General features: G+C 36.4%; 1 protein-coding gene across 3 annotated transcripts in view; it reads left to right on the forward strand.

Moving 5' to 3' along the window:
* LOC129003883 (WASH complex subunit 5-like) overlaps positions 1-15,035 on the forward strand; it is a 58,209-nt gene that overhangs the window by 10,689 nt on the left and 32,485 nt on the right. For all 3 annotated transcript variants that reach the window (XM_054432213.1, XM_054432215.1, XM_054432214.1), the window contains exons 6-19: positions 2,239-2,464; positions 3,419-3,559; positions 5,280-5,430; positions 5,947-6,083; positions 6,627-6,744; positions 7,139-7,258; positions 7,700-7,935; positions 8,763-8,873; positions 9,670-9,810; positions 9,917-10,099; positions 11,048-11,161; positions 11,580-11,773; positions 12,318-12,480; positions 13,586-13,688. In XM_054432213.1, the coding sequence (XP_054288188.1) occupies positions 2,239-2,464; positions 3,419-3,559; positions 5,280-5,430; positions 5,947-6,083; positions 6,627-6,744; positions 7,139-7,258; positions 7,700-7,935; positions 8,763-8,873; positions 9,670-9,810; positions 9,917-10,099; positions 11,048-11,161; positions 11,580-11,773; positions 12,318-12,480; positions 13,586-13,688 (2,138 nt within the window). The remainder of the gene's footprint in view (positions 1-2,238; positions 2,465-3,418; positions 3,560-5,279; positions 5,431-5,946; positions 6,084-6,626; positions 6,745-7,138; positions 7,259-7,699; positions 7,936-8,762; positions 8,874-9,669; positions 9,811-9,916; positions 10,100-11,047; positions 11,162-11,579; positions 11,774-12,317; positions 12,481-13,585; positions 13,689-15,035) is intronic.

The following is a 15,035-nucleotide window of genomic DNA, read 5'->3' on the forward strand; positions in this document are numbered from 1 at the left end:
ACATTTAAGTGCAGGCAACAAATAATTTGATTTTTTCTCGCATGCAACGCTTTGTTTATAACTACCAAGCTAAGACAAGAAACATAGTAGTAAAATGTTTTTGTGATAAAGTTACGGTTATCGTATATTTTTCATATAAGGTTTAAATTATCTCCCGGAATTTCTATCTTGTTGAATGGATTTAGTCAATAGATTCAGGTATTTTACTGATAACATTATCCAAGCAATAAGAAAACCAAGTGAACCAGTAGTCATATTTTAAAAAGACCTATCAGTCACATGCGGACAGTGATCGGTCAACTATGTCTTTTTCGATTCGGGAGTACTGTATGTTGAAATGCATTTTATTTATGGTTTGTGTAACGGTAATGCGTCGGCTGCTCAGAGAGAGTACCAGAATCGGTATCCTGATCGCACCACCCCCAGTACTCAGGTGTTTACTAGAGTGCATCAACGTTTGCTGGAAACAGGATCGGTTGAGAAGAAGAAGAAAGAAGTAGGACCTGTGCATGATGTTGCAGCTGAAGAGGGTGTAATTCAGAGAGTTATGGATAATCCTACTACTAGTGTTAGGCAGCTTGCCCTTGAAACTAGTATGTCCCGGTGGAAAGTACATAAAGTGTTAAAGACAATAACTTCCATCCGTATCATTTTACAAAGGTCCAAGGATTGGAGCCTCGTGACTTCGAATCCAGAAAGGAGTTCTGCCGCTGGCTTCTTCATTTTGATATTGTTGAATATCACTTCCTTAAAAAAATACTATGGACTGACGAATCCCGTTTTACCAGAGAAGGTGTGATAAATATTCACAACATGCATCTTTGGAATAATGAAAATCCAAAAGCCTCCAGAGAAGCTTCTTTTCAAAAAAGGTTTGGGATCAACGTGTGGGCAGGTGTGATTGGAGATCGGTTAATTGGTCCTCATATCTTCGAAGGAAATCTGAACGGTGATTTATATCTAGATTTTCTTCAGCACTCTCTACCTCAGTTGTTGGATGAAATTGATCCTCAACAAAGAGCTGAAATCATATTTCAGCAGGATGGTGCTCCACCACATTTTACTGAAAGCGTTCGGTTGTGGCTATCCCAAAACTACCCGACATGGATTGGACGTGGAGGAAGTGTGACATGGCCTCCTCGATCTCCAGACTTGAGCCCGTTAGATTTTTTTGTTTGGGGTTACATGAAAAGTCTAGTTTACTCAACTGTTGTAAACTCTGAAGTTGAGTTACGGGAGAGAATCTTTGAGGCTGCTGGGAAAGTAAGGGAAAAATTGACGTATGAGGTCACAGTTGGCGCAATCCGCAAAAGAGCTAGGGCCTGCTTGCGGGAAAACGGTGGGCACTTTACACCCAAACTGTGATTTGTGCTTCGGACAAAGTATGTCATTGATTTGTTTAATGTGTTAACTATCCTTTCATATTTAAATTAAAGTGTGTATTGTGTTTTTTACTAATGTGTTGTGTTTTTTAATTACAAATTTTCCAAAGTCTTAAAATACTCTTTAGTTTGATGCAAGTGTAGTCTGGTCAATCATAAATTATACACACCCTCATCATCAGTGGTCAGCTCATAAAATAGTAAGTAAAAGTTTATTATTTTTTACAATATCTGTTTTGGCTTGACCGTGATTTTTCACAATAGTGCGTAAAATTCACCATGGATTTGACAGTAGGTAAATGTTGTTATACATCATTGTAAAGCCCTTTAAATAAGGAAGTTTTTAGTCATATTTGATAACCTCGCCGGAACTCAACAACCGAGAAATAAATTGCTGAATGTTATTTACATTTTCGTCGATATAAAAATAATTTGTTTAACAAAGAATTTTAAATAGAATATTTTTCCGTACCCCAACGATTATGTGTTATATCTATTTAAAATTTTGTGAGGATTCTGAAAATGACATTGAAATTGACAGTAAGTGCATTTTTAACAGAGTAAAATAACCTTTTACATAACAACTACAATAATTTTTTTAAAAATCTTAATTTATTTTTTATCCTCTAACTATTGAAGTTGGGAACCTCAAATTTGCGACATTCTGTCACCATTACCATGTAGTTTAATGCAAAATTTTATTTAACACTTATGACCGGACACCCTGTATATTTAAGCATGATGTCATATTTGTGTCCTGACTTCTGACGTTGTCTATTTTATGTTGCTGAATGACAATAAAGACTATTATTATTATTATTATTACCATCATTCCGACCCGTGAATCATTTCGCAGACGCACACCATTGAAGGAGAGTTTGGTGGATGTAGTAATTGGACGGCTGCGGTCAGATGATGTGTACAACCAGATCGCTGCATACCCGTTTCCCGAGCACCGCAGCACGGCGCTGGCAGCACAGGCGGCCATGTTGTACGTGTGCCTGTTCTTCCAGCCGCAGACACTACACAGTCAGACAGCCAAGATGAGGAACATCGTAGACAAGTACTTCCCTGACAACTGGGTGAGTAAGATCTTGAAACGTAAAGGAATATTGATTTATATTCATTTAGGCCACATCGTCTTGTGAAAAACTTGTTACGATTGACGGTGACTATGTCCCTGTAACCGTGGAGATGCCGCAATCGCTCGTGAAGATGATTGTTTGTTTTTAAAACAAAATATTGTAAAAAAAATACTTGGATTATTTTTAAGTAGGCCTACTAGTTGCTCTGCCCGTGCTTCGCTATGAGGTGAGAATACAGGAGAAAATAATTAGGTTTTTAAAAATCTACAGAAAATGTTATAAATTCTAATATTTATTTGTATTCAACCAAATACTTAGCTTTGTATTAAACCATGTGTTGTTTGTTTAAATTCAACTAAGAACATGTACACAGGATGCTAAATATCTTGACAGTTGACACTTGAGAAATTTCACCACTGAAGTAAGATTTATTAAACAGCTGGGTTAGTAAATTTTCTTCATAAGAAATACGTTGGGATTTTGGTTGCCTGTGGGGCAAAGCCCGAGGACTTTTATTACAGGAATCGTTTGTAAAGATCTGTCTATTATTAACGGAGGAGTAGTGTTTTGTAGAAATCACCTTCACGTATTATTTATAAGGATTGTCTACGGAAGTACTTGCCTAGTAATCACTAATCATCAAGGTTGATGTAATCACTACACGTCCGATTGTTCCAATTATATTCTTTATAACAGTGACCCAAAACTTTGTATGCATTTTAAGGTGAATGTGGATGCAGGCTGAAGTGAGTGAACCATCCCACAGTGAAGTGAGATGATCCGTGTGGCACTGTTATTGACTAATACCAGCTATTTCTTAGTCAAGCCGCCTGTCCTGGATAGCTGGGTCCAGAACAAAGTTGGTAACTTAACTTTATAACGGTTGAAGAATTTACTTAAACAAAAACACTTGTAGGCTACTTAAACTATTACTTACCATTGTGTGTGTAGGTGGTGAGTGTGTACATGGGGATGACAGTAAACCTGGTAGACTCATGGGAGCCTTACAAAGCAGCCAAGACAGCCCTGGCCAACACCCTGGAGCCAGCCAACATAAAGGAGCAGTCTACCTACCACGCCAACAAACTGGTGGTGAGTCTTGGTTTGATCACCACAATGTTTGTGTCACATTTTATTAGCTTGGGTAGTTGTAAAATCATAAAACTGTAGTAGAGTCTCAGTAATCCTACCTAAACCGGCCATAATGAGGCCAGAAAAGCAGAAAGGTAAAAAATTCAAAATAAGAATAAGAAGAACCCATTTATTGTCATTTGTCAATATTACATTGCTATATATATCATCAAAGAACAAAAGAAATACAGTAATATGCAGTGTAAAAGGAAAGAATACAATGTACTTGTCAGGCTAACAGATACAACATCACAATTAACAATTAGCAACAAATCAATATAAACTATGAAAATTAACAATTAATAAATTACAACTACAAAGCTTCACTGGATCAAAGCTCATAAATATTAAGTTAAAATTCATATGCAAAAAAATCATCAAGAGAATAAAACGCTTTATTTATAAATCAGGTTGACAGTTTTGATTTAAATGGTTGGATTTCAAGGTTTCTGATCTATGGAGGCAATTTATTGAAACACTTGATCTGTAAATATTTGTGGCTGACTAATGTTTTCCACACTTTAGGAGAGGGTGGGACGATATCTTGCTAATAAAACATTACTTACAGTCATCTTGATAAGGTAAATAAATATGGCCAAAATCCTTACTGCTTAAATTCTTTGCCTTGCAAAAACATAGATAGCACCTCTACTATTTCCCTAGAGCATTGTGGCATACAATTGGGAATGAAAATTGCTAAAATAAGTATTTGACAATGTATTTCTACAAACACATTGTTGTACATGTTGTAAACAGGCCCTTGAAAGTTTTAAAACTACTGAGTTACTGTGACATTCCCATGTAAGCTTCTGATCTAAATTGACCTCCAGTAATTTAACAGGCTCACAATCTTCCTCTGAGTATATTTTTTTTCAAAGTAAAACAGATTGTTTCAGTCTTGTTGGCATTGACTGTGAGGCGTTTAGCATTAATTCTGTGTGAAGTGATAAATCAATCAGCTGTTTGATATGATACTGCATTGGTTTTAATTAATATTCAACCCATTTTAATTAATATACACTAGTAAACTCTGGTGAGATGGTCCTGAACTTTGTATATCAAATGGGATGTCTATTTTGTGTATAGTCAATGATTCAACCAAGAACTGGCTCACTCCATTACTCAGTCACTGTGGGCTTTTACATTTTTTAACACTTAACTGGTAACTGCAAAAGTGGTAAGAGACTTCCAATCTGTGCAGCCAGTGCTCCGTTAATGAAGACAATAACACATTTAGCATCATCCAAAACAACAGCTAATTCATTCAATTTATTTCTTATAGACTGGGCATTTAAATGCAACACACGTACACCAGAATCAGTTGGTTTTGGTTTACTTTTCTTTGGGATACCTGCTAAATCACATACAAGCCTGCTGTTTAAACTACAATTAAAAATAGAGCTTAAGCTATTTACCTCACAATGTATCAAGTTGTTAGATTGTGCACTTCCGGTGGAACCTTTTCCAATGTAGGTCCTTCTGTTGACTGCTTAGGGCTTGATATGATGTCCATCAGTGCTGGTTGCCACTGATATTTAATGTCCTCCGTTGCCGGGGATGACGGGGTCTGTCTTGCCACTGAGGTTGCTGAGCCCCAGTAAAAACCCATAAATAGTAATGACATTTACACAAGAACCAAAAAAAAATATCTCACAATAGTCATATCATATTTTCTTTGCAGAAACTGATAAAGGACACACAACAGTTGCTGACGGAGGGTTCTCTAGTTAGAGACAACATCCTAGACCATGCCAACAAAGTGATAAATTTGATCAGAGAATGCAACGTCTCACTACGTTGGTTGATGCTTCACACTGCGTCTAGCCACTCTGGTAAGAAAAATGGTCACATCTGTGAAACATTCAAGGTAGAGGTCTAGTTATTGATATCAAGAATCGGTCTTCAAGAGCTAATTCTGATAACCAACACATTTACGAAGACTGCACCATCGAAAAGTTACTCCTTTGGCCCCAATCGTGCATAAAGACGGTGATGTTTCCTGATCGTGGAACTGCAGACAATGTTGATGTCTGGCATGGGAGATGAATAGAATTTGGCCGCAACGTTGGAAGATGACGATGATGTCCACATGATCAAGCCAGACATTAATGTAGATAATAAAATCATATAAAAAAAAATAAAAAAAAATTGGGAAAGTAAAAAAATGGTATTGGTATCGAAATTGATTTTTTAAGGTATTGCTATCAAGACTAGGATTTAGCAGTCTTCTTTGACCAGGAAAGCCTATCTACTAGCTTGGTAGGTCTACTACCCGATAAAGATCAAATTAAAGATCAAAGATGAAGACGGGGCCTACTGCTCGCTTAAGATTATTCTTTCTGTTGTAGTGGCCGAAGTGGGCAAGAAGTGTCGACAAGTGAGGGATCAAGTGATGGCCGATGTGAAGCACTCCTCACTGACTGTGTTTAAGTTGTTGCTCAACACAGCCGAACTAGAACTCAAGGTTAAGGACTTGTTTAAAACGGTAAGTAACTACCCTGTTAAACTGAAAGGAATTCATAATACTATTACTCATATTCATAATTATGGTTACTTACTGAATTCAACCCAATAAATCAAGTGGAGTAAGAAAGTAATACAGTTTGAAACAAGACAGTAAATTTTACTGCACCTTAAAATTATGTTTTCACTAAATGACGTTTTGTAGACAAAGATCATCTTAAAGCTTTCTTAATTTGAGATGCCTCCATTTTATTTATAAGGTTATTTCTAAGGTTGTAACACTTTTGAAATACTGTAAAATCATTGTTTATGATCTTGAAAACTCATTTAGTCATCAAGATTCTGCAGTATCCCCATTGCGTTTTGGTTCCGCTACAACCTTAAAACTTAATTGCAAACTTTCAATTGGAAACTTAAAATTCAAAACATTCTTTGTTTTGAACTCAACTGAAATGGTTTGGTGTGTTAAAGGTCGATTACTGGAAGTTGCAGCGTTTCTGCGTGTAATACGTACGTACATGAGAGAATATGTTTGCTTCATTGTGTTTATTTGTCTTGTCCACAGCTGTTGACGGAGAGAGAAGAGAAGTGGTCCAAGTGTAAGCAGGAGGCTGGGGAGAGAATGGCTGAGTTGGCTGAAGTGTTCTCAGGAACAAAACCACTAACCAGGGTGGACAAGAATGGTGAGTTGTACACCTTGGTGTTACACTTACTAATCATGTTTCTTGTTCTGTATAAGTTCTTTTAGTTGTTTGAATGTGGATTCTATATACTTAAAGCTCAGGCCACTTAGGTAACCGTTAAACACATAAAAGAAATTTGTTAACTTAACATGTAATGTAACTTAACATGTAACTTAACGAGGCCGTCCCAAACTTAGATGGAAGGATCAAGTACAAAAAGATGTAAGAAGACTGGGAAGGAGTGAAAATGACACCAAAGACAGAGACATCTGGAGGCAGTGTGTGGGCGAGGCCAAGTACCTCTTAGGGTACCAGTGGCCACTCCTGTAAGTAAGTAAGTAACATGTAATGAGGTTCCTGAAATTATGTCAAGATATAAAAATTTATGTTTTAGACAACCTGCAAAAATGGTTCTTGGACATCAACAAGCAGATCAGCTCCTTGAACATTGAAGAACCAACTATTTCAGGCAGAAAAATAGTTCAACTGATACAAGCTTTGGATGAAGTACAAGGTGTGTCATATTTAGATTGTATTTATATAAATATTGTACATTGCATACAAATTGAAGTGAATAAGGAATGTTGTTTAAACTATTAATTTTCAATTAGTAATATTTCTAAGTAATATTCGTAGTAATATTTCAGCTTAGGCATTTGCCAAAAGTGATAGGTACGGTATTGTCAATTTTTATTGTAAGAAAAAATATTAAAATTAATTGTGCAAACTTTTCTGTCCTGAGTACTGCCTAGAACTTTTTCCCTAGTATAATTTCCACCTGTATCCATTCCTTCCTCTTTGATTCATTTTCATCTTCTACAGAAAATCCTTTGTTAGCCTTTGAATTGCCGATGTTTCACATGAAACGCAAACAAGTCAAAATAAAACAAAATGTCCTAGAATAATACAAAAAAAATATAGCATATGGATCTTCCAAAATTGTACATGGTTATAGAATTCCATCAGTTGAACCACAACTTGCAAGTGCGCCAGTTCCTGGTGGACAGTCGCAACTACCTTCACCAGATGGTGCGAGGAGTGAACGTGAAGGAGGCTGTGTTGATCAATCTGCAGATAGTGGGGGACATCAGTTACGGCTGGGAGCTCATAGACAGCTACACTGCACTGATGCAAGATGGCATCAAAACAGATCCAGGGATGGTTACTAAGCTTAGAGCTACGTTCCTCAAGGTAAGATTGACTTTTGTCCTTATTTATAGTGAATTTCCCTATCAGAAAGAAGCTGTAACATGGCGGCACAGAAATACCTAGACCCCGTACTGAACACCTGGAATGTATATTTATTTGTTTTTGTACTGATATATTATTTCATTTGTAAAACACTATTCATTCAGATTTTTGTATATTTTTCCCTATGGGGAAATTTTCTAAAAGGTTAGCATCATCTTTTCATTTTGCATTTGCCTGCTGACATAGTACTTGAGTGAAAATCAAACAAAGCATAGGGTGAGTCTACCAACAACTTACTTATAAATAGTGATTTGTTGATAACCATATTTATCACAACTCTTGATACTGAAACCTAAAAAATTGATCCTCAATTCTTGATACCGTACCGACACAATTTTATTTACTAAATTTTCCGCATGGATTGGTTACACTACACCAACCCCAGTCCTTTTGTCTTTCCATAAAATAATTTTTGGGTAATGGGGCATTATTCAAGTACCGGTAGTTAAAGAAACAATTAATGCAGCAATGAAAAATACAAATTAGCCAATTTAAGTTCAATTCAAACCCTTCTAAAAACATGAAATATAATATACCTCATGTCTAACCTCATCTGTCGTGTAGACATCAACATCAGAAATTTTCCGTTATCAGCATTGACTTTTTACAATTGATTCTCAATACCAATACCAATCAATGTCAAAGTATCGTGCTGTAAAGAATCGATACATCCCTACGTATAAATAATTAGTAATAGCATCAACTGTCTAAATATCACAGTCAGACTTTACGGACTGCTGTAGGCTATACCTCCCTGTTTGTTCCAGTTGTCGTCTGCAATGGAGATTCCTCTGCTGCGTATCAACCAAGCCGGTTCATCAGACTTGGTGTCTGTGTCTCAGTACTACAGTCATGAGCTGGTCAGCTATGTGCGCAAGGTGAGCCACTTGTGTGTGTTTGATATGTTTTTTTGGAATACTCGCATGACAAATATTCAAAATATGTAAAAAAATTACTAACTGTAAGTGTGACAGATAGATAAAGAGAGATGGAGAGCAGTTGTTGGTGCGGCCAAATCCTGCCTTGGGCATAAATGGCCATAGGAGTGAGTGAGTAAGTGTGACAGTTTTGTAAGAGATGTAGTTGCTTTTTTGCTTAAAATAATTAGTCTGGTGACTTGTAATCCCACTTGTAGACTGTTGACTGTGTTACTGACCTTAGAATCAAAAATCAATATTTTATTCCAGTAAAACGCATACATGCAGACTCTTCGTAGTTCTTCAAGTTCAAATATTTTAAACTCTCTTTTGTATAGGAAAATAACCTTATTTTGTAAACTAATGCAGGCTACCTTTAAAACCTAATAAATAACTAAGTCAATTGGTTTAAAAACCAATAAGCTGATAAGGCTCTATCATCATGGTACCTGGATCAATTGTAATTAATTGGACATTAATTGGAAATAGCACCTCAAGAAGCTAAAAGGCCTGGTGCTTTTAGTTACATCAAATTCTATATCCTTCTTGTGCCATTAATTTACACTTCCATTTTCCACTTCTCTATACATCTTGTCTTCTTTTTGCTCTATCCATCACCATCCCCATAGTTTTGATTACCCGCTTGACTGTCATGCTACTACCATTCCTTACGGCCTGCTCGCTCAAATTTCTCAAGGAAGCAGCACACAAGGAGATAATTTTCCTGCTGGTGCTAAATGTGTTAATTATTTTTCAGGTTTTGCACATCATACCAGAGTCCATGTTTAGTCTGATGGCGAGGATAGTCTACCTTCAGACTTCTGTTATCAAGGAGCTGCCGACTAGGCTGGACAAAGACAAGCTACGGGAATATGCTCAAGTGGACCATAGGATGGAGGTAATTTCTCTATTCTACAGTGGTGAATCTAACTGCTGCTTTCATTTTAGCTACATCAACAATTTTTCATTCCAATGTTGGTTTGCTGACATTGTTTTGTTCTCAGGTTGCTAAACTGACCCACCGAGTGTCTGTGTTTACCGAGGGAGTGCTGCGTATGAAGAGCACCCTGGTGGGGATTGTGAGGATCGACCCTAAACAGCTGTTGGAGGACGGCATCCGCAAGGAGTTGGTACACCACATAGCACTCGCTCTACACACCGGCCTCACTTTCAATCCTAAGGCCAAGGTAGTTTTGTTAGTTTGGGATTTTAAAGCCATATTATGATTCAAGGTTGGTTGCATTGTTTTGTGTGTTTTGTTTTTTGTTTATTCATAATGGCTCATTGAGTGTTTTTTGTTTGGTTTGGTATCACATAGGACATAGGTATTGTAGGATTATTGTTATCAGATGATATATGTGGAGTTATGAATGTTTACAAAAACAATAATAATATAAGCAACTATTTGGTTTGCTTATATTATTATTGTTTAAGTAAATGAATGTTATTAACTGAGTTAACTTAAAATGTGTTTTTAATAATTAACATTTCCAAAAGACGTTTCTCGTTTCCAACGGATTTTGGGGAAATAACCAGGACCAAGAAGCGTTGCAAAATTGTCGGTTCTTCAGTCCGATGGTTCCATCAACTACTTTACGTATTTAGTCCTTAGAAAGATTAGTTGTATTTGGTTATTTAAATTTTAATTACTACCCTCTAAAAGCTACGATAATAAAATATAAAACTCATAAAAATACAGTTTTTATTTACTGGAACCATGATCCAAAACAGTTTTTGGCCAAGAAATGAACCCTAAAAAATGTAACCAACTTATCACGAATTTTTACTTGAATCCAGAAAATAGATTTCTTCTTCGTTAAGGCAATCAGGCAAACATTTGCTTCAAATCTTCGAGGTTTGTTGTGGAAATGATTTGTGCAGTAAAATATTAAAACTCTTATGCCGATGTATGATCTTTCTAAATGGATACAGTAGCAAAATGTCATTTTCAAGTCAACATATATCTAATGAAAGGTATATCAAGCAGAATCTTTGTATATTTATGCAATCCTTCCATTTGATTAGAATGAGATTTATTTAATTGTTAAATAGGCCTAATCTGTTTTTAGGAAGGCTTTCATTAATTTGTCAAATTCTTTGGTTTTCCACATGCACTATTGCTTTTTGCATCGTAGGTGAGTGAACTCAGTGACAAGTTGACAGCTCTGGGAGCCATTATGGATGGCCATCGGCGCTCCTTTGAATATATCCAAGACTATGTTGGCATCTACGGTCTCAAGATTTGGCAGGTTAGTATTGGTGTCAACTGAATCCTATTATTATTGTTTTTTTAAGGGAAATTGTATATTTTCTCAAATGTTATAAACTTTAGAAGAATTACATTCACTTTAAATGGATTCATCAACTAGACTAAATAAATTCCAGCTTTACAAAACTTTTTATACTTTTCTCTTTTAAAAAGAGAGAAAAAGAAAATACCTATAATTAATAACTTCCTACTCTGTTGAGTGATCTGAAGTCAACTATCCCATAAGTACTCTTGAAAGCCAATTTGTTCAGTCTTAATTAGCAATGCCTGGCTAACAGCCTCAGCGGTAGCTTTAGGCACCGTCACTAAAAGCTACTGGGGTTGGTAGCTCAATATTAAAACTCTTCTTCAACAAAAGTTTCAATGTACATCTTCATTAATTGATTTTTGTTTGACAGGAGGAGCTGTGCAGAGTGATTGGCTTCAATGTAGACATGGAGTGTAACAGTTTCCTGCGAGTGAAGGTTATGTCTTGGCAGAGTGTACACCAGAACAAAGCCATCCCTGTGCCACTCTTCTCCCCAACTGATACTCAGTCTATTACCTTTGTTGGGCGACTAGCTCATGAACTTATCCGTATCACAGACCCAAGGTGAGCAATTTGAAACTTTCACACCTTTTGCTGTCAAGTCACATTCCCCAGAAATTAATTACCTGTAACTCCGAATGTGGAATTAATACAATTGACAAGCTTCCATGACTCATTTGCCTGTTCTCTTGTGGAAATTTAATTGATATATTTGCTTTATATTTCCATACTAGGGCTCAAATTGCTGTGGGCTACCTCCCTTAGGACACTTTGGGACCAGACCTTTGCCCAAAATTAAATAAGAACTTGATAGAAATCACTATAAAAATGAATGATTATGTTTCAAACCACACATTATACGAGTCAAGAGCTTGATTCATGTTCATGTGGCTTCAAAACCAAACAAATTTGAATAGAAGAGATTCTACTGTAGTTTAAGAATTCCAGATTATTTAAATTACATCCACCTGAAAGTACTGTGACTCTTTCTTACCTCCTACTTGGACACCCTGAAGAAGCTGATTTTTAACAATGCATAGCAACCAACTAATAATTAATTTTTGCCCCCAACTTGGTCACTCTCATAACATTATTTTTTACTATACAGAACGACCTTGTACGTGATGTCAGCAACGTCCTGGTTTGACACCAAGACACAGAAGCAGGTGGCAGGTCTCAACTTGTTCACCAACATCTCCTCTGCTGTTGGCATCTCGGGTATCACAGGATTGGACCGTCTCATCTCCTTCATGATTGTCACTGAGCTGCAGGTGTGCCAACTGTTAATGTCAATTTTAAATATAATTTTCCATCACCTTGTATACAAAAAAACCATTTGTTATGGCAGCTGATGTTGAAAATTACAGTTTTCCCAAGCTCTAATTTTGAGTAATGCAAAACAATCAGCTGATTTATCATGCTCAATTTATCCTCTGTTGTTCTCAGTAATATTTTTTCTTCACTCTCTAATGTTTCTTCTCAATGTATTTTGGCATTTGTGATAAAAGGTATCATTTTTAAGTTATAGCCTATAACCCTCCACACTTAATTATTCCTACATTATAATATTATTATTTGCTTTGCCTCTCATCTGGAACTTGTTTTCCTGTGACTAAAATGACACAAAATAGGCCAAGGATTTCAGATAATGCATATTGCGGTACCAGTATCATAACAAAACATACCATTTCTACCCTACCACATTTAATCATAATATGATTCTTTTTATACTAGTTTGTACGTTTGTTTTTACTGTTATAAATAAATCTTAAAAAATAAAGGGTGTCCCAATAAGAACGCCGGATTTGAAATGTTAACAAACCATATATATTCATGCTAAATTTACAATATGAAACATGAATCTTAAAGCATAGTATCTCCGATTAGTAATTGAGTATTATGTCTTGTAAGTGTCAACCTGCCAAATACTGACAGGCCCGACATCTCTTGACAAAGTTTTCCGTCATTTTTTCTTACACTTCCTGTTGAATTCCATTAATGGCACGAATCATTTCCTCCTTCAAGTCTTGGATTGGTTGAGGATTATTGGCGAAAACAAACGACTTTAAATACCCTTGGAATAGAACTGAGCCAATTTAATCGAACTTAGAAATCAATCTTCGGACAGATGGATCATTTGGTGCATTGTCCCGGCCGTAAATAGTGCGCAGCTTCCGTGCTTGTAGTGCACTTTAACTATGACCACGCGTTGTTCCGTCGTGTAGCGGTTCATGACTACAAATGGGACCTAATACTGATAACATTGCTGATAATTTGGGAATTTATATTGAAATACAGATAAGGATAAGACGCTCCTCAAATCCGGCGTTCTTACTGGGACACCCTTTATTTTTGACACTTCAATAATTATTTCAGAATTTCCTGTCTGTGCTTCAAAGAGGTGTTTTGAAAGATAAGAATTGGCTTGAACTGTTCGGTTCAGTAGCAAAAGGACTCAGCCCTAATGATCAAAATGTTGGTAAGTAAATCATGAGAATATTTTTAGTGTTAGATACCAATAAATTGTTCTCAAATTTCATCTACTGACAGGTAAAGCATCTTTATGTTGTTTTCAGCTTATTTGGTCAATTACAGACCAAATAAGTTAAGGAAGAAATTTGATGTGTTGCGTACTGTTTGTGTGCTATCAACTGCTAGGAACGAGCAATTGCTAAGTATTACATGCGTTTTTTTAAAACGAATAACAGTCATAATTTCTGATGACTAAAAGATTCAACTCAAAGATTATGGACATACTCAGATAGATATTTAATTTCAAACAAGTCAGTAAATGTTTGAAGCAAACTCCTCGTTCCCACCACCACCCCTGGCTTAAGTCTGGGACTTATTTGCCACCTGCCAATTTCCCGTGAAAATCTTCTTTCTTTTTAGGCTTCAGCCACTTTCAATCCTCGTCCAGACACATTATGTGTCCAAAAGCCTAACAGAACTACTCCCTTCCCCATACCGCCCTGAGCGGTAGGGACCATTGATATTCGCTCTAACCTTTCCTCTCCCCTTCATGGGCAAGTTTTCATTCCTTTTCTTTCTTGGTTTTTGTTTGTTTCTTTTTTTAAATTTAAAAGCCTGTAGCCTATGTATTCCTGGTTTTTCCTATTTCCCTAGTTACTTTTCTAAACGTCTCAATTGTTTCCTTGCCACTCATCATGTTTTATTTTCTCATCTCTAGATCTCTTTTATTCAAGACTTATTCCTGTTCTCTCGTATTTGTCTTCTGAAGTGAACAATTTACAAATACGTGACTCGTAGTTTTTATTTCTCCACATCTACATACTTCCTCTTCCAACAGGTGAAATATCCACAAATTTGCCTTGAAATTTTCCATGTCCTGTGACAAACTTGGTTTCATAATGGCCCATCTCCCAATCTTGTTCCTGTCTCTTTCTGATGTTAGGTATATATCCGAATCGTTTACCTTTAAAACATTAACATAAAACACTGCTCCTAACGCATTTGCCACTCATCTAATACCTCCTCTCTTCTGTTTCCGTTGTAGTCCTACCCGCCCCCTTGTCTTCCAAAATCAACAGCTTATGCAGCGATTATCCAACAGTCCTAAATTGAATGTGAAATATTCAGGCGGCTGTTTGTATTTCGTTCGCGTCTACCAGTTTAAGTTCGTCGGCCTCCTCCTATTGCCCGTCCTGAACGACGTCTTATAGTCTCCATTATGTCAAAAGTTTTTTGGTTATGTTTTGATTTTGTGCAAATAAAAACTGGTTTAAAACAGTGAAACACCAATCTTTTCAACTAGTCTAATAAATCCTTATAGCACATGTCTCCAATTTTAGTATAAGTTAACCAG

The sequence above is a fragment of the Macrosteles quadrilineatus genome, unplaced genomic scaffold (assembly GCF_028750875.1).
Source record: "Macrosteles quadrilineatus isolate MER2022 unplaced genomic scaffold, UCM_ALF_1.0 Scaffold_9__3_contigs__length_116548681, whole genome shotgun sequence".
Taxonomy (NCBI): domain Eukaryota; kingdom Metazoa; phylum Arthropoda; class Insecta; order Hemiptera; family Cicadellidae; genus Macrosteles; species Macrosteles quadrilineatus.